The sequence below is a fragment of the Calliopsis andreniformis genome, chromosome 9, assembly GCF_051401765.1.
Source record: "Calliopsis andreniformis isolate RMS-2024a chromosome 9, iyCalAndr_principal, whole genome shotgun sequence".
Classification (NCBI taxonomy): domain Eukaryota; kingdom Metazoa; phylum Arthropoda; class Insecta; order Hymenoptera; family Andrenidae; genus Calliopsis; species Calliopsis andreniformis.
This window is the reverse complement of record NC_135070.1, coordinates 16,127,406-16,147,517: the sequence shown is the minus strand read 5'-3', so window position 1 is coordinate 16,147,517 and position 20,112 is coordinate 16,127,406. Positions and strand designations below refer to the sequence as shown.

The window sequence follows — 20,112 nt, the reverse complement described above, 5'->3', positions numbered from 1 at the left end:
CATAAGCTGCTCTCATATAGGAACATAGAACTCTCTTCCAGAACTACTGTGCAAGTGTTATCTTAATGGCAGTGTGTGATGATTATGCGATACTTGATAGATGATACGTGAAATCACGACCACTAGGTGACAGTATAATGAAAGTCATGATATCGGTTAGGTAGTGAGTCGCTATGAACAATATCGAGAATGATCAGACATTTAACTCTAAGCGTTGGTTTGATGTTATCTGGTTAACAGTTGATGGACGGATTTCAATTACATCCTGTGATTATATCGTGGATAGTTGAGATTAATGGAGGGCAATTATGGATAACTAAATGTCAGCTAAAGTGATAATGGGTTGACAGATAAATCGGTATTTAGATGAGGGTAGATTGCGCTTTCATCGCAAACAGATTGCTGACTTGCGATCGAGGTACGATCAGTCGCAGTTGATTGTTAGATTTGCTACAATATTCATTCTATATTTATCAGTGTATCCCACTTTAGGTTAAATGGTCAATAAAATCCTTACACTGTGGGCTATTAGTATCTCGGTATTTTTTTCTGGATCTCTAGACAAGTAGATTCCTTGTAATCTAAAGTGAAAAATATTTATCTAATTTCTAGTAGAATCCCACATGGTTTTCCTAAAAAAAATCAATAGGTTGTACTATCCACTGATCCATGCTTGAAATTAATTCTATCTATTCATTCTCCTAAATCCTCATCTTCTCACTTCTATCGCTGCATGACAGAAATTCGAGATCCTTGAATGATACAGATGGTTCTGACAATTTGTAAATCATTCTTTTCTGATCACCTTTTGTATTTTATATATTTATTAGTTTTAAAAAAATAAATATCTTTACTTTTAAGAGAAATAACAGCAAATCTGATTCCACAAGCTACAATCACCGTTTTCATTACAAGCAGTTGCAATTTGACGAGGCTACGTCAATTTCAATTGACTGGTAGGATTCAGTTACGTATGGTTTCAGATGGAATCAATTTCTGGGGCCAGTGAACTCGATTACCCTCGATCGACATTCATTATCACCGAACACTGCTCGGTTTTCAGCCTTATGTCACTCCTAATTCGATCCAAATTTCTGTTTGTCCTTACGGGAGTAAAATTCAATTTACAGTCGCTTAAGCTCTAATCCTAATTATCACTTTTACGATAGTTAGAAACTTTTATAATTTCGCTCCGTGAACGAGGGAAGTTTGTTATCTAAAAAGAAGAGTTAAATAGGAACGCCGACAAATCCTCTTCTCTTTTTTATCTTCATGGAGCAACTTTCTTCTTGAGAACTCGTAAACGTCTAAAATATTAACTGCCTATTACACGTGCAAATTCGAGGGTACTAGATTCGAGCAATTACGAAGACGAAGTCCTTGTCCGTTTGAATTACGAAGTTTAATGACTTTTAGCAGCGAAGTGGAAGTTATGGGGAAAAGTATCGATAGTCCCGATAAGAAAATTTCATTTTCATTAAGGAATTCATTCCCTTGCCAGTTTCTAGAACCTTCTTTACTTCGTCCGTGTAACAGACTTCTATTAAAAAATCCCTGTAGGAAACTTTAAATGATATAAAAGCTACGCAGAACACTGAATACTACAATTAAGATCTTCTTAAACTAGTTAAGAACATTTTCTTTCAGTAGATGATTACAATACCACGCATACTGTTTAAAAAAATGTATAACTCGGATGAATTCAACTTGCACCATATTCCTGTTTAACAAAATTCATAGTACAACATCTGAGGAATTGAAAAAGGTGGTCGAAGCTTAAGCGTTTCGTGTTCCCTTGACATGTACAAGCTTGTCAGAACCATCGGTCATAGGCAAGCGCAGGAGGTCAAAATCCACGGGCATTAATCTTGATTGTTTGTCACAGTACTGGATGTTGAGCAAGACCGGGGAAATCCGTCGAGACGAGTCGTGTCTGGATTACAGCGGCACGGACGTCATCCTCTATCCATGCCACGGTAGCAAAGGGAATCAACAATGGATTTATAATCCTCAGGTACGCTACCCTTGCTCTGATGTGCAATATTGGTATCAATAAATGCAGCCAGTAGTCACATATTAACTATATTATTCATTCTAACAGGTGAATTTTAAAGGGTCATTCTAGATATCAAAGTAAGACGACAATCGAGAATAAAGAAATTCTCAAGCGTGTCTGACTCAATATAGTCTTATTCTACTGGCTCCGCTGTAGCTGATCTGGCTAGTGCTTGATGCCAGTAGAATAAGTAGCTTCTAGTCAGACACATTTAAGGCACATTCTGAGTAGTCTGTCTGACACGTAGAATCATCCCTTAAAATTTCTGACACCTGATAGAATACTAGTGGTTCTAATCATTACTTCATATTCTCTACCAAACTCCCATGGTTGAGTCTTTGCCGTACAACTCATACTAACAAAATCCTTCCTTTTCAGACGAAGCAGATCAGACACGGCAGCAGCGACAAGTGTCTAGCGATTACAGAGAGCAAGCAACGGTTGATCATGGAGGAGTGCTCGGCCAGCGCGGCCAGGCAGAGGTGGTCCTTCGAGAACTACGACCCCTCGAAGCTGTGATATCGCGCCTTTTCACGTCGCCAGTCGAGGAACCCCAGCCGAAGGTTCGATCGCGCTGGCTCTTGGGTGTCTGGTCAGCATTATTCCGTCGTCAAGACCCGTTTCGGCAGATAGATCCTGTGATCCCGAGGCCAGGGCGCCTCGAACGATCCACGACCAGACGCTCGAGACCGACTGCGGGACGAAGAGAGCGTAGAACTCCCAAATAGGCTCCCAGAGAGAGGAGGCCTTCTGGGGTGATGCTTCGAACGAAAGCGATCCAGTCGCCGACTGCCAGCTATAACTGTCTGTTTCTAGAACAGAGGAAGTGCAATAGACGTATCGTTTTAAGGATGAACGAGGAGGACTTTACCTTCGACACTGTAACTGATGTACAATGAGAGGGCTCAAGTGTGACTGAGCTGATTTCAGGAACGCTTTCGCTGGCATTGAAGGATTGAGAGGCTTTTAGGACAATGAAAGCGAGAGATTTTAATCCTTCAGATGGTTCCAGACGTTCTTTTCATTTTTGTTTGTTGAGGAGACATCGGTTTGTTGACTAGGAAGGCGCTCTAAGTTACTTTTTTATTGCGAAGAAATTAAACACGTTCCTTGGATATTTGACCTATTTGGATGGTAGTTGTAGAGTTTATATAGTTGAAAGATTTAATTCGTTAGATTCGTTATTAAATGCGCACAGGAGTCGTGCGCTTTTGTGAATGTACTTACGATTTCAGAGAAGTCTTTTATTAGTAGTTACGTAAGTTAGAGTAATATTTAAGTTGTGGAAGATGCGCCAATGCATCAATGACAGCGAAAAGCGTGATAGGAGGCGTTAGATAGATTTTATTCGGGTTAGATGGTCGATAAGCGATTCCGCGAGAGTATCGATCGTCGGTTTTGTCTGTTTTAAGGAGGATCCAGTGATTTACGTAAGCTGTTTATGGCGAGTGCCATCTCAGAGACGACTGGGTGGTTCTATTTTAATCGGGAACGGCGAATCGTTGATTGTCAAGGAAAAGCTCAAATTCTAAGATAATTTTTATTAGGAGTGAGGGATAGGTGTGAGCACTAATATCCAGACGTTAGTGAAAACACTAAAAGAGAGTTTTAGAAATTATCACAGATTTGTGTTACTGTAATTTAGAGTAACTTCACTGCCAAATGGTAGAAATAAGTAGCAAAAGTATTTTATTAAAATGTTCACAGATTTGAATATCTCAGTTGTAAGAAGCTTCGAATTACTCTGAATATAGTTGTCAGAAGACATTTTTCATAGTGTTCTTATTAAAAATTCAATGTTAAGGAAGAAAAATAGATGCAGAATTTTTATAATACATTCTTCTTCCTCGTTACAAAGACTGTCTATAATAGACTTTCTTCTTGTCCTCTCTATTTGTCTCAATATTCCATGAATTAGTTAATTAATCCTCGATAAAATGGTCCAGTAGCTAGAATAACACATAGCAAACTATTTAATCAGTGATTGCATTTTGAATTACATTTAACTTTCTCTTAAGGAGCTGCATAATTACTACGTATTTATAATTTTACAATTCTGGTCAACAGCTCAATTTAGACTCCACCAATTAACGATTCGTCAATCATCCTTCGTCTCTCTGTCATATTCGCAGCGTTCACGATAACGTTTTACATTCCATTTTCGACGCGAGCAACGTTGCCGAAGAAAAGGAACCCTTTCTTTTTCTAATTAATTTAGCTCCTAAATAGTGAGTAGAGATGAACAGCGAACGATGCAGGAGGTACACATTCCGATACGGTGTAGGAGGACCCTTTTGTACATTCGTGTAAAGTATCTCGATGCCAGTTTAGATACCGCCTATAATAAGTCTTCGAGTGCATGTGCGAGAGTAAATAATTTGCAGAGTGCGTGACCTTGAATGACGTGACCTTCCCGACCTTGGGAGGGATTCGAGCAACCCTTTGCTGTGAAATGTCAAAACATTTTTTTATCATTGGCACGTGCAATACCCATAAAAATGACCACAAATGAAAAATTCTATACGCAGATGTGCATATCATTCTTTTTTATAGAAAAAGATAAATTTTGACAAATATCAGAAAGTAGAGATTGACATTAAGTGATTTAGTTTAGTCTTTGAAAAGAATTCTTCAATAAATTAGAAGTAACTACTTTTAGTGCCTATTTAATTCAATATTTTTAATTTTCTTCTGACAAGGATCATCAAAGGGTCAAAAATCGAGATTCCATTAAAGAGCGTAACCTGCAAGTGTCTGTGCGTGCCAACGAAATCGTGAATACCGTTGTCCGTGCGTGGAACATTGTATAATATCCCATTTTTCGACTCTCGCCGATTCCTTCGCGAATCGTTTATTCTGTGCCGCGCGCGCCGACATTCGCAACAACTTACATATCCGCGTACTGAATAATATATCAATGTTATTTCTGTTAAAAAGGGACAATATCGAAAGTCTGTATTCCACCTATACGAAATCAGATCGCGAGTAGGGAAATATAGTCGGGACAAGGGCGAATAGTTGTTCAAGACAATTTCCCTACGTTGAGTCACATTAATGCGTTTAAGCCCGAAGTTAAGCTCTACCTTTACTGAATATAAATTTGTTTCCTTGATTTGTATGGGGAGAATATATACTGAATAGTTTGTATAAGATGAAAAATGACGTCTTTGGTAATTAATGTGGCGGGGTAGCTCCTCTGAACACTTTACGCAGCCATTTCACTTTGTCCCGACTATAATCGCTAAAACCTCGCGATGTTTTACTTAGAAACTATTTGCTAGTAATTTTCATGTTATATTTTCAATTCTCGCGCATTTGTTGGCGTGCGTTTAACGGGAACGATATCATGGAAGTTGTTTCCTTAAGAATAGGCGAAAAGTAATACACGCGCGACCAATGAGGGCTGCGATTTCATCGCGAATAATCGAATGGAAAGGCAGGAAAAGTATATATGAGGTGCTGCGGAATTATTGATTAAGATTTAATTAACTGATGGAACTCACAAAGCAGACAGAAGAATCTGAATAGAAAAAAATCATAAATCTTTGTTCGCTTCATTGGTAAATTCAATTTTTGTTAATTATTCTGTGACACCCTGTGTATGGATATAATGTGACGTGAGTCTTTCCTTCGAAACGTCGATGAACGGTCGAATGAAATTCAACGAGAACGTTTATACAGATAGATATACATATATATTATAAATATATATATATTATATATATACGACATTTTCTACGTTTGGTAAGGATGTTGCATATCGTAAGAGGGGAGATACAATGATGATAAGAGAACACAGCCGGGCGACCGTGGTCGCACGTTAATTAATGTAATATCGAACGTGCCTTATTTCCTGTATATATGAATATTATTATCGCTATTATTATTACTACGAACCTCTATCGTAACGTGCAAGTATTTGTGTTGAATAAATCGATGTTGTTTTATGTTATTGATGGAGATCGATCTGTCATTCTCACTTGTTCAACTGCGGTTAGCCATCGCTCTTAAGCCACATTCCCACGTGTTAACTCTGAAATGTGAAATATAGTTTTAATGATCCAAGAAATTTTTCTTTTTAAAGGTAACATTGATCGAAGTGAGAAAGTGGCTTTTGCTCTATTCCGTGAATTATCGAATTAATATACAAAAGATGAAATCTAGGATATGGGCCTGAACACTTCATATTGAAGTGCAAACATAATATTTCAATATAAATCTAATTTATTTCCAAGCTTTATCAATTGCAGTTAATCATGAAATATGATTAGAACTCAATAGGCTGCAAATGAAACTTGTTTTGGGAAAATTGGTAAAGCTTAAGTCACGATTCCACATGTGAAATATGTGATGCAAAAACTATGCACATTGAAAATTCATTATTAAAATAAAGTATTTGGGAATTGCATTCCAGAGAATGCAATTCTATTTTTAATAGGATTTTACGAACCTGAAATTCGAATTTTTAATTTCTTTATCAGCGTAATATTATAAAAATGTGTTTGTTGGTTAAGGTAATGACCTATTTAAATAGATTTTAAGACTTCACGAGTATGCAACGTTTCTGCTGCATCGGAGCGATGCATTTTCCGGAATAATATTCTACGACCTTGCAGATTCATGTAAAGTAATTGTATTGCTCGTCAAAGCTTCTCTCTACAAAATTGTTTTCCTTTATACATCGTTACGTTCATCGTTGAAACAATATAGATACCTTTGATGCGATCCATCTACGTAATTGCACACGATATTGAATCGAGAGTACACCATGAAACTCGGTCATGACACAGTTTGCATCGCCCTTGAACTATTTTGGTCCGACCACAAATTTCCGCTTCCACTCAATCGTCGCAGCTAATTATTAACAAATCATTAAACATTTTCTAACGACTTTCCACCACTCTTAGTGACCTTTAATTTGCTCCGATATCCATTTTTTTCTCCAATAACTACTAACTTTAGTTATAAAAATCTAATAATAAAAATAGTTGATATTTTTGTTAAATAGAAGCAAGCTATAGAGGTTCAAAAACTTTTTTCATATTAATTTCAATACTACTAAAGATTGTGTGTGTCTATCGAACCGTTTACCAATTATCGAGGGGCTGCTATTGAAACCAAAATGAAATCGTTCGTTATTCTCGCGCAGGCGTCGTCGACGTCGAGACGTCCCTCTTCAAGGGAGTACAACCGACGAAGGAGTCCCTTTTCTACAAAAATTTTAGAATTTGGGCAACTCAGTTCAGTTAATTCTTCATGTACCTGTACAATATTTAACACCTGTATCTATAGTATACTTATTTTCAACAGCAAATAGTTTTAATCATTTTACAGTACTCACCCTGAAATAATATCTACTAAATAATTGCATCCAAAACACATATACACTCTAAGGAAGAAATCAAATAGTGTAAACTAGGGACAGAATATGAGTTACAAAAGAGATGAATATTTCAGAGATCCGAGGATTATGTTACTACATTCTATTATTTTTTTTGCCAAAGGTGTTTCGTTAATATTATCAATATGGAGATACTTGTAGTATTTAGACAAAAAGTGTAAGAGTCAGTTTTCTTTTACGAATATTTTTAGGCGATCGAAGCGCTCGCGCTTTCTACTCCCATCTTTCCAGGGATACCTACTTGTTGCGGGGTCGGGTGTTATTGATTAGTCGAGGAAGAGGGAAGCAGACTAGAGGGAGACAGGGCCTCCCTCCACAAACATGAATGGTTGTGGTCCACAGAGCCAGATTTTGAGCTTGACCCGGATTCGTCACGGTGGAGTTCACGTTACCTTCACTTTCGTTGCTCGTGCTGTAAGCCAACGTGAAAAATCGAGAGTGAGGCGAATTGCAGAGACCAGATATCTATTGACACAGAAAATTCATTTTCCTAACAAACCCCCTTATCAATATTACCTATACTTCATTTAATTTAAAACAAAAAAACCTAAAGCAATTCACGTAATCTCTAAATCACATAACACCACAAAAATTCTAAAACCAGGTAAGTACTTAAGCTACCATGTCTTCATCTCCTCAACTTCAATCAGATGACTCTTCAAATACAAAAAGAAGCAGTGATTAAAATCCAAAACCCTTAAAAGAAAAGAAGAAAAGAGAATTCATCCCACAGAACCATTAAACCCTCTTCCACCGAACAATCCTCTCTCAGCCTCCAAGCAAGAACAAAAAGCCTCCCCAATGAGCCACCCTCCAGGGTCGCAATTAACCCCCCAGCCCCCCGTAATCAGCGATCTGGAGCCTGCCCAAGGATACCCAAGTCCTCAGGTGATATTCGAAAAAGTCTGGCTGGAAAGAAACAGGGAGAGGTCCTTCGGAGGACCGCGGGTCGCACAGGCGCACCGTTCGCCCCGACTCACCCCCAGCGAGTATCTGCGAGTGCGCAGTGAGGGTGGTCTCGCCTCAGGGAGTGGATGCTCGGAGCGCAGTCGAGTCGCTGTGCCTGAAAAAACGAGCATCGTTTTCGTATTCGGTGCGCGAGTCCCATTCACGAAACCGACCCCGTTCGGACGCCACCCCCGCGCGTACGGCTTGCCGAAAGGGTGGAAGCGTGCTCGAGGTCGAGACTGACAGGAAGCGCGTAGAAGCGTCAGCAGCAGGTAGCGGAGGAGAGGCTCGCAGGCGTGTCGCTGACGGAACGATTGCTCGGCCTCGCTGCCACCGACGAGGGCCCCAGGTGGTCGTGTCGCGTCGCCCAAAGGGGTGAACAGTTTCGGGAGAGTTCATTCCCGGTTACCAACGTTTCCCTTCGGTCCTCGCCTGGACACACGGTGGCGTTCGAGATGTTCTAGGGAGCGTGGCTCGTACGATGTCGTCGGTGGTGTGCATAGTGGATTATGCGTGATCGTAGAACAGAGGAAGTGAGGTAAAAGTGTTTTTTCAGGGCAAAAGCGGCCCGGCGAGCGAGGGGGCTCCGGGATTCGAGCAACAGGTAATTTACCGCTTCTGCGGGGCACCACTTTTGTCGCTCAACCACGACCACCCCTTGCTTGCGTATGAACTTTGCGCGCACTTTCGGTGCTTCTGTGTTTGTCAACGATTTGCGTTGAGGGTAATGTTATTGGGTTCTGTTTTTTTATTTTTTATTTTTGGTTTGGATTTTGGAGTCTTAAGGAAGCCTTGTTTTTAGATATATTAATGGAGGGATTAGTAATAGATGGAAGATTGTGAATTTTTTGTTGTTTAGTTATTTAGGGAGTAAGTTGCGACCAAAGTGGGGATTGAGTGTTTTTTTAAATTTCTTTTGGGTATTTTTTCAAGTGTTCTTTTTTTAAGTAAGTTATTTTTTGTAATATTTTTAGTTAGAATTATGCATTAGATGGCTCACATCTGAAATATTGCTGAATTGTCGCTTTATAGCACATAGGCGCCTAGAAGTGGTACATGTGATAAGCTAGCTGGCGACCCCTCTGCACCCTCCTCTTCAATTTATCAATTTCTTACTTCTGCACTCTTAGATACTTTCTTTGCATCATCAGATATCTTCTCAATATAATGAACATTCGTCTAAAATATATATTCAGAAGAAATATGACCATGTCTGTATATAATGTCTTATTCTACTTAAAATTTATCTGATAACAAAACAGCACACTTTCTCATCATATTTTCATTCCAACACATAACAAAATAAATATCTTTGACTTTGAAAACGTGTGTTCAAAAATTACATAACTTAAAATTTATATAATAAAAAAAGCTAATCCCCTCAAAGAAGAAATAGTTAAGTCACCCTTCCCACAGCACCAAAAGAAATATAAAAAATATTAAACTACGTTCGTTAAAAAAATTCTCATTAATATCCATCTTTATAAAATCTGATGTAAACTTGGTTCCAAGTTGCGTGGGGCCAACATTGCGCGAATAATTCACGTTACAGAAAGGTCGCGAGCAAATGAATGTTTATCGTCGACCTGGGACGAGGATTAAAGCGGTCTCTTGACTGCAAGTAGGTTAACTACATCATAGATAACGGGCCTCGTTACACGGAGGGGTAGTTAAGTCTTTCGTCAAAGATGGGAGGGAGTGATTTATCGATGGACACGCAGATTCCCCTGGCCGATAAAGGGAAGTGCATTTCGTCCATTAAAGCGCACCGTCGCCTCGGCTTTTCTTTAGAAACTCTTAACGCGTTCAACCCGATGAATGCGTCCAGGGCGGTCATGCAGCAACGCTTTCTCGCGAACAGCTTTCTTCTTCTCCGTTCACTTCGCTGTTCGAGTCACTCGCGTGCGTGAACCTCGGGGGATGTAAAGCTGAACATCATTTTATGGTAACGTCACGCGTAATTATGTTATCAGTGAACTGAAAATGAATCGATGCAAGCTTGTCATTTTATAACAGGTCTTCGCGTACAAAGTGCTTCGGTCGAAATTGGAATTGACATTTTACTGAAACAACGTTAAGCAGTAATTGCGAAATTTGTAACGAAATTACTTATCCGTGTTCAGTACATTAAATTAACGAGAAACATTCTGGTCAGCAATCTGTTTCGTGGAGAAACATTGAAATCGAATGCAAACGATATCATGCGTTACTGCGATCATGGATATTGTACGTTTCGAGGAATTGTTTATGATATTCAGATTTTATTGTTCTCTGGAATCCTTTAATTACTTTCATGAGCATACAGTTACCGAAGTAGTAAAGAATAAAATTAATCAACACATATTTTAATGCTCTAAAACACTTCTGTACACTCCTTGAACACTTCTTTCTCCCTTGCTATATTTAATATTAGTATACTTGATATTTTCACGAGTCTGCGCCCTTAAATAGCAAATCCAGGAGACTGAGTAGGTACAGGGGTAAAATATCGAACCTTTTCTAGGAAAATACGGGCTCGATGCCGGAGGCTTCAGGGTCGGGGGTGGCCGACGAGTCGGATTATTCGATTTTCGAGAATAAGACCGGCTTGGCCGAAGACATGAAGTTCCTGGCTAGTATGCCAGAACTGTGCGACGTGACCTTCCTCGTCGGTGAAACCAGAGAGCCAGTCTGTGCTGTGAAGGCTGTTTTGGCAGCGAGAAGTAGGTTTGTATCATGAACTACATACTCCACTCTCTACTTTACACCCCTAAATTATTCACTATTTAATAGCTCTTCTTTACAAGCTTGTCGCTATGCTAAGTATCTTTTTAAATCACCAGTACCTTACTTCCTTTAAAAAAAAAATAAAAAAATAAAAATAAAAAGGAGCCATTAGAGCACGATCTGATCTCAGAAACGTGTTTTTTAAACTTTACAAGATCGCTGTCACTACTTGCTTGTAAGATAAATTACGAAACAAGAGCGTCCTCCTGGAATATTCAAGGAAGACAGCGCCCTTTGTTGTGCACAGGGTATTTCACAAGATGCTTTACCAAGCGCCGAGTCCGCAGCGCAAGAAAGAGCCGACATCACGGGAGAACAAAATTCGTCTGTTCCTGAAAAGGAGCTCGGAGCCGCTGTTGAATCTGCAGAATGCAGCGCAACAGGTAATCGCAGCGATTGCAGCAGGATTGCTCCTCTGCAATCTTTCTCCTTTTCTGCGGGTACAAAGGGTGGCACTTTCGATCTCGAGCACCGCGGAATGAGCGTGGAGGAAAGTGCAAGCGATAAGAACTCGAAGAATAATTTTACATGAATCAAAGCTGAAATATAAATTATTTATTCCTGGAGGGGGTACGTGCACGCTAAGCTAAATTGCTGTAACTTAATTCAATTATTTTCTATTAGAAATTTTTAACATTCTGTAGTGTACGTATACTCTGCACTTGGAACAATATTTAAATATTTTTGAGAATAACTTTGAGTCTTGTGATCAGTAAATATGCAAAATAATGGAGAGAAATTAGGAGAGAACTTAGAAGGTATAATTTTATACGAGAAAGTATAAAAATGTTGAGAGAAATGAAATTGCTATTGCAGCTTCATTTTTTATTTTTTGAAGTACAATTATTTGAGAGAGTAGCACCTAAAGTCGGGCAATCCATCGAGCAGCAATGTACAAACCAACGAGATTCATTAGGCTGCCAAGTTTCAGACGCTCTTTACTCCTGTTTCTAATCTTTAATAACTAAAACAAGGAGCTGTAATCGCAATTTTGTGTTTCTTGATTTCCCTTCAATTGCGTCACGTAGAATTCAACCTGTTGGTCGAATGCCCCATATTGCAGTAGAAAATAGAAAAAGGAAACACGATACTAGATAAAAATTGCATTCTGCATACATGTACGTTTCGAGAAGTGAAATGCATAGAGCGTTTAGCATTGAGACGAACGTCTCGCTGTAAAAAATGATGGAGATAGTAAGTGTGCGTTTGTTATGTGCCGTGTAGCGATCAGGGTTCACGCAGCAGTTGGCTCCCATACAAGAGGTACTATGAACGTCACTTCTGCATACCGTTTTGCATCCGACAGTTCTTTTACTCGTCACATTCTTCTCTGTCCCTTTCACTCTATTTATACATTCTTAATTTCCCCGAAGACACGAGCGTAACATCGTCTCGATTTCAGTGTCTTCCACTTCTACCAAAAATAGCTCTTTTCTTAAAAGATTGTTAGTGGACAGATTGACTTGTCTTTTTTCTATTTCAGTGTGAGATTTTTCGTGTGGGACCAAAATAGAATTATTACTCTATACGATTGCATGAAGAAATTTTACACTGGCATCGTGAAATCTATATTTCATTGACTTCATGTAAATTTATTGCGAGCGAAGTTTACCAGGTTTACTCCTTCATTAAGTATTATGATTGAAGCAATTTCACGATGTCAGCGCAAAGTGGTTTTTTTCACTGGAAGACGTAGACGAGGGAACTTGCGAGAGCAATCAATATTTGAAGAGCAGCATTACAATATTTTTACACTTAGAACTCTATTTCAAACTTTTTAAAAGAAAATACTAAAGAATCAATTTTTTATCAATTTTTTTCAATTTTTTATATCTCAAAAAATAATGTGTAGGGACTAAATAATTCTATAAGATATTAAGGAGTTCTAAAAAGCCTCCTTTCATAAAATCAACCAGTGCTGATCCTGATGATGCATTCAGAGCTTCCCTCTACTTCTTCCAGTAGGCATGCGAGCTATAGATTGAGATTGCAGACTGAAGGATCGGTGAATATATATAGCCGTATCATTATTGCATTGGCGAATTCGCAGTAGCTGTAAACTAGCACGATCACGGGTTATTCACTGTTCAGAAACGGCGCAATTGGACGCTGCAATTTTCCGCACCTCATGGTTCATGAAGTAGCCGTGGAATTACGATAGTGTTAGACGCACAGTAGTTTGCCTATAAAACTCTGCACTCTCGCCAAGCGTGTCATGAAATATTCGGAGGCGTTGCCCAGATTTTTGCCAATGTCCAAGCGTTTGGTGATGGACAACCTGATTCTATATTTCTTTCACTATGCAAATCATTTATTTCTACGCGATCATGAAAATTTGTCATTCATAAAAATCTATCATAATTTAAGAGGAGTTCTTCATAACATATTTTACTTATCACTGAATGCATCGTGCAAGTTACTTAGCATGGATTTTCGAGTTCAAGCCAAGGGCTGAACTGTTTCACTCTGCTTTTCCGTTCTTATGAATACTTGAACCCTTTTGCTAAGCCACAGCCGAATCAGCATCACACATTGATCGTCGAGGAATTCGAACCGGATGTGTTTCGTCAGCTGATCCAGTACATCCATACTGGATGTGTGACGTTACAGCCGAGGACATTATTAGGTGAGCTACAGTTTTCAGTTTATTAATCAGAATAATTAAAGGATGTAGTTGCAAAAATATACTGGCAATTTAATTTAGGTTTAATTTATTAAGTGATAAAATCGTACAACTGGGTTACTTAGTTAATTGTATCATTAAATATATGTGATCCTTATCTTTTACTGACATGAAGATCGTTAAGTTTTTACTTTAATCTTTGCGACTCCATTTTTGATGCCCTGGTTTGAATATTTTCACCGTCTAATGTGATTACAGGTGTAATGAATGCTGCTGATTATTATGGATTAGACGAACTTAGGAGAGCTTGTGCTGGATTTGTTCAGTGTTGCATAACAGTTGACACTGTGTGCGCCCTGCTGGCTTCAGCCGAGCGATATATACAGTACAAATGCACAAAGTCTTTGGTTCAAAAGGTAAGCTTGCTTAGATTTCTACTTCAGTATTTCATTCAGTTGAAAAATGTAAACTGGAGTGTTTATCGAGATCATATCTTTAACTACGAGTGTTAATCAGAACTCATTTTTTTAATTATCTATAAATAAATAATTCTTATCGCAGTTATATTCGATATGGACACACGTGTAGATGTCCCAGATACTAGACAGCAGTACATGCATATATCTATTTATATCGATACGGATAATAAAGTCGGTCTAACAGGATATTAATACATTTGTTAATTTCACAGGAAATTAACAGACGGATAGAGTGTATTCAAAAACCTTTAGTACTTTTATTTTTTTGCACAATATCTCGAATATTAGATATTAGATAAAGCAGTAGATTTCTAAGTAATACATTTAAATTTAAAGGAAGCTGAGTTTTATAATTTTTTTTGACATTAATATTTTTTTAATTCACATAGTAATTTTTCAATTTTTAGAATCTCTTGTAGGAGATACTAATTTCGTTGCATTGATAATTAAAGGTGCTGGAATTTATCGACGAACATGGCAACGAAGTGTTGAACTTAGGATCCTTCACTTTACTTCCTCAACACGTAGTTTGTTTAATCCTGGCCAGAGAGGAACTACGCGCTGATGAGTTCACCAAGTTCCAAGTACGTGAAGCTAAATATCTTGAACTTCATTAATTACTATCCTAACTACCATCTGTGTCTATCCAATTCCACTTTCTTTATTTTTAATTAACAATACTCTACGTACATATTACAATTACAGCCCCATTAGTATCTAGACATCGTGCTATAATTCTAAATATTAATGATAGTAATTAACCACGTGAAGGAATATTCAATAACTTTTTTATTCTTATTTAATCATTAGGCAGCCTTGATGTGGAGCAAAAAGTACTGCGACAGCAATCAGAACACAAGCCTGAAGGAAGTGATCAGCAATTTCCTGGACTACATTCAGTTCTACAAAATTCCTACGAACGTGTTAATGAAAGAGGTTAATCCTTTAGGCCTGGTGCCTTCCGAAGTTCTTATCAACGCTGTGGCCTATCAGGTGCGTATTGCTTTCAGAATGGAACCTTGCACTAACGATTCACTTTTCTATTCTTGCTGTCACTTTATTACACTCGAGTGTCGTCGACAATTGTCGTTTCACTTTTGTCTCGTATTAGAATTTAATACAAGATCGAACTTTCGTTCCATGCAAATTATTGTCTTCCAGCCATGCCAATTTTTTTAGAAATTCGTCGAAAGTGATTAATTTCTGAGGATACATTGTTACAAGCAGCGCTTTTAACATAACTCCAGGACTTTAGTCTGTGCGAATTTCTAATAGATATGTGGCAACACGTAAAGGTAGTAACAATTTATCAAATTTGATCGATTAACGTGTTCCTGTGGTCATGATACAGTATACAATTTCGTTGAAAGAATAGTGATTGAAGAGGTTGATTGGAGATTAAAGTATGCCTCTGATGGTGTTTGGATCTGTTATCTCCGTACCTACCTGCATTTTTGATCTTTTCTTTTAAAGCATGCAGAAGTAAAGTTGAACCATTATTATCCTGGAAAATTTGAATGATTTTACTATTTATATATAAGAAAAGTCCGAAAGAAATACTATAAGAAGTGTAACATAAACTCCTTGCTCCAAAATGTTCCCTTGCACTTGATGGGGTTCATGTCGGCAAGAAAGTCAGATCATCACCTGGGTGAAATAACTTCGTTGTTCCTGACAGTCATATTTTTCCTAGTATTCATACAATTCATTATTTTCCTAAAGTGTATATAAAACATGATCTGCTAAGTGTTCTGCATAACATTTTGTTAAGGTGTTTCATTGCAAGCAGGTGTCTCTTTCCTAATAAATTTACGCAAGTAAATTGTATATAGTGTACATTAAAGGAATTACATGTTGGAATATTTTCTTCTCTTGAGATTCATGTACCATTTGTTTAGCTATAGTTAGATTAAACTTAATCATTATAAAATTACTTATAAGGTATCTTTATTAACGATAGTCCATCTTTTCTTATTTTGATCGATCCTTGAAATTTAATCTAACTGTAGTACTTACAACTATCACTTGTCACCTGACCCTTAAAATTACTCTCTGTCACCTTATCGTTCATACACACATTTTATCTATTCCTTATGATTAAACAATCACCTTGGAAACAATCAATCGTTCACAGTGTGTCGTGTCCAGGTCAATACCTAAGAATGCCCCAACTTGTGGTGAAAAACAAATTGACATCCACTTGACAAGATTAACCCCTTGACAATCATCCACCTCTAAAAAATATAAAACTTATTCAGTGTCCTCGGTAAAATATCTAATAAACTACATATTGAACACATATATCTAGTTCGATAACATTTTCCAGATATTTCGTATAATCAGTCAAATATCCTAATACCTTTAAGTGAGGGTGTCCATACATCTATACTTATATTTACTCTATTTTTTACATAGTGAAGTTACACATGTCCCCAATTGTCAAGGGATTGGTCCCCCTCCCCCACCTGTGTGGATTGCAAATTCATCGTCCCTTGCATCGAATGAACCCTGTCGTGTGAACCTTCGACCAAGCCTGAATCGAAGCAGTCACCTGACCGGAGGGTTTGTTGCAGGCAGACCCAACCAGTGTTGACCCAGGGAAGCTCTCCCCCCACAGAGTGAGGCGACAGGGTCGCAGTATGTCGGTGCAGTCCTCGCTGGACCCATATGGTAGCCACACGACATTGATAGACACTGACGGCTCGATTGGTTCCGACGCTGGCTCCGATCAAAAACAGCATTCAGGTAGCAACTAACCTCCGGCCACGGCCGCACTGACCGCGGTCGTATCGGACGATCCTCGTCTCGAGGAAATTCCTATTAACGATGCGGTCTCGCACCCGCTTGAAGGTAAAAGCAGCGCAGGAGACCAGGAAACGCCGCGTGAGCAACGACAATTGAAGATCCAGATCGAGCTGAGGAACCAACAGCAACGACAGGAACAGGAGGAGGAAGCCAGGAGGCAGCTGGAGGAGGAGGAGAAGATGAAAAAGCGACAGGAAGAGGAGGAGCTGAAGCAGCAACAGGAATCCACAGAAGGATTGCAGAAGGATGAGCCGAGGGAAGATCAAGAACTGAAAGACCAGCATGAGTTAAAGGTGCAGCAAGAAGAGTCGAAAGAACAGCAGGAGAAAGCTTCCACAGATCAGAGGGAAGAATTGAAGGAAGCAGAAGAGCAGAAAAGGGAACCGGAGAAGGAACAAGAGGCACGACAGTTTGAGGAACCGAAAAACGATAGTCAAGGAGAATCACAGGGGGTGGAGTCTCAGCAGAAGCTGGAACCAGAGCAGGGGCTTGAAGAAGAATCACTAGAATCAAAAGAGCAACAGGAGGAACTGGAAGAGGAGAAATCGAGGAGTCAAGAAGAGGAGGAAAAGCAGTCCAAAGAATCTCTGGAGCAAAAAGCAGAAGACATAGTACAAACGCAAACCCAGCAGCCTGAAACGCAGCCCCAGCAAGAGCTTCAAGATCAGCCTACGGAAGAGGAACGTCCTCAGACAGAAGAAGAGCTACGAACTCAGCAAGAGAGCGAGCGTCGAAAGATTCGGTTGCAGCTGCACTTGGAAGGTCTGAGGCAGCAGCTGGACCGAGAGGAAGTGATGCTGCAGCGGCAAGAGGAGGCGCTGCAGCTAGCAATCCAGAAGAGGCGATACGAGGAGCTGGAGATTCAGCGTCCTCAGCAGCTGCAATTGTGCCTAGAAGGTAGGAAGCCTGACGCTGAAGAGACGGTGGAGCAACAGCAACAACGACACGTGGAACGAAACGATGCCAGAAAGACGGAGAAAGTGAGGATTCAAGTAGACGACTCGGAAGTACGGAAGCAGGAGCAGGAACAAGCGCAGCAGCAACCGAGCGCCCCTGTCGAAGCTGTCAGTGGCTTTTACATAAGATTGGTGGTGAGACAGGAAGGTCGTGCGAATCTGGTCTGGCTGCTTAAAACGCACATGTTCTGAACGTTCATTTCATCTTCCACTATGGTCCATTGTTAATCCTACATTCGGTGATGGAAAATAGTTCCAGAGATATGGTGTTTTACGTTCAAATCTGTCAGAATGTTGTACACATCATCGCGACCATGGATGAGGCATCAGCGAATATTCGATTTCCATTCTAGAGTAAGGTTGCCTGAGGTTGTGCATAGTTTGACGATGTTTGAAGACATTTAAATAGTTATATAATAAGAATGAATGCGTGGGTGAGATGCTCATGGAAGGCTGTTCTAAAGATGTCATTCCATTGTTTCGACTGGGGTATCGTTGGAAGATCTTATTTATACTTGAAAGGATTATTTCATTATTCGACGAAGGACAACTGTGGTTCATTCACAATAATTATACTTTGATCAACTGGTTCGAGACTACTTCTAATCATACTTGCTATATATAACGAAATGTCAATGAAAAATGTCATAGACGTCAATCAAAATCTCAAACAGATTTTAAGCCTTCCTCATTTTTCTACCTTGTATTGATAAAACCGTGCTCCCACTGCAAAGACATGGCTGGGTGAAAATACTTAAATAGTGGCACTATAAGAATTCGAGAACAACTGCTATCGATTTTTTACCAACTTCTTCCATTCCATCGTGCGTCGTTGAGAACGTTTTCGTTGAGGTATGTCATGCTCACCGACAACTCTACTACCTGCTAACTTTTATCGTGCTATAGCTGAAATAGAAATCGAGCGTATTTTCTGATGATCAATGATTCATTCGCGTGTGCAAGGAAGAAGGGAACAGCGAAGAGTGCAGAACGCAGGACTATCTCGACGTTATTGTTGAACACTTTTACTATGCGACATATCCATCGATTACCATGAATTATGTATGTCAGAGGACTGCAAAGACTAACTATATACATATGATATAAAAGAATATATATATACACATCTAATTTGATACTATACTAAAAGAGAAATAAAGTATGTTGCGCGCTCGTGTTGCTTCCGAACGAGTTACTTGAGAATCGTAGTTGATGATTCGATGATTTGACAGCGACGATAACGCCTCGAGATGCAGGCGACTTTTCCTCTGATTTTTCATCTTTAATTTCGCGCCAATAGGAACTCTGACGAGCTAATATCGAAGCACCTTCATCGCTATTGCTCTATAAGAGCATCCTGCTCGGCATTCAACGACGACTTCAATCTTTTTTCTTCTTCGTGGCTTTAGACGAATATAAGTTCACGATATTTCCATTCCGCCACGAAGTACTTTCTTACTGTTTTTGTACTCTTCTGTTTTCTATCGTCAAATTGAACGTCTTCTACGAACTACTTGACTGCAGTACAAAGCTTGGCTTGCCGTTTGAATTGTCACAGCTTCTTAACTAAGATTGTGAATGATAACAGTAAGTGCAACGGGATATGTGACTTATGCAAATTTTACACGGGTGTTGGCGGTTCCATTTGCATTCTCATCGTCGAGAGAAGGCGTTTATGAAACTGTGAATATGTGAAATAATAGCGGGTAGTGTTTGTGGAAGGCAGCGTGGGGGAAAGTTGAACAAAAGTAGAATTGACGTACGAAAGATTTATTGAGAGAAGAATTCGATTCGTAATTTCATTTTATTGCCAGTTTCGTCTGCTACCTCTATGCCACTTTTTTTCTAAAATAATATTAATTTACATCATAATATTTCTTCAATGCACGTTGTTAGTTGTTTTCTCTCTAGTAAAACAACTTCGATAAGTTCTGTGATAAGATTGTTAATCTAATAATATACTCGTTATGAAAGACTTCATTATCCACTCATGCTTAAGTGCACTAGATATTGATAATTGATTAATTTCTTCAAAAAGTATAATTATAAATATATGAAATGACAATATGCAACATGAC

The 20,112-nt window shown here is 39.0% G+C and overlaps 2 protein-coding genes across 7 annotated transcripts in view; both read left to right on the top strand.

The window, feature by feature from the left end:
• The window catches only part of Pgant9 (polypeptide N-acetylgalactosaminyltransferase 9), a 113,805-nt gene extending 111,088 nt beyond the window's left edge, over positions 1-2,717 (top strand). For both annotated transcript variants that reach the window (XM_076384563.1, XM_076384562.1), the window contains exons 11-12: positions 1,886-2,014; positions 2,435-2,717. In XM_076384563.1, coding sequence (XP_076240678.1) covers positions 1,886-2,014; positions 2,435-2,575 — 270 coding nt within the window. In that variant the 3' untranslated portion in view covers positions 2,576-2,717. The remainder of the gene's footprint in view (positions 1-1,885; positions 2,015-2,434) is intronic.
• A 5,773-nt stretch (positions 2,718-8,490) lies between these two features.
• LOC143182839 (uncharacterized) lies at positions 8,491-18,238 on the top strand. 5 transcript variants are annotated; one of them, XM_076384117.1, is made up of 10 exons: positions 8,491-9,009; positions 10,909-11,111; positions 11,419-11,554; positions 12,396-12,434; positions 13,686-13,797; positions 14,053-14,210; positions 14,726-14,857; positions 15,084-15,266; positions 16,847-17,018; positions 17,124-18,238. In XM_076384117.1, exons 2-10 carry the CDS (start codon positions 10,924-10,926, stop codon positions 18,224-18,226), a joined length of 2,223 nt encoding a protein of 740 aa, XP_076240232.1. In that variant the 5' UTR covers positions 8,491-9,009; positions 10,909-10,923; the 3' UTR covers positions 18,227-18,238. The 5 variants fall into 5 exon arrangements, with proteins under 5 accessions (XP_076240232.1, XP_076240230.1, XP_076240234.1 ...); XM_076384115.1 differs by having other exon boundaries at positions 13,680-13,797; XM_076384119.1 differs by lacking the exon at positions 12,396-12,434.
• Positions 18,239-20,112: the final 1,874 nt, after the last annotated feature.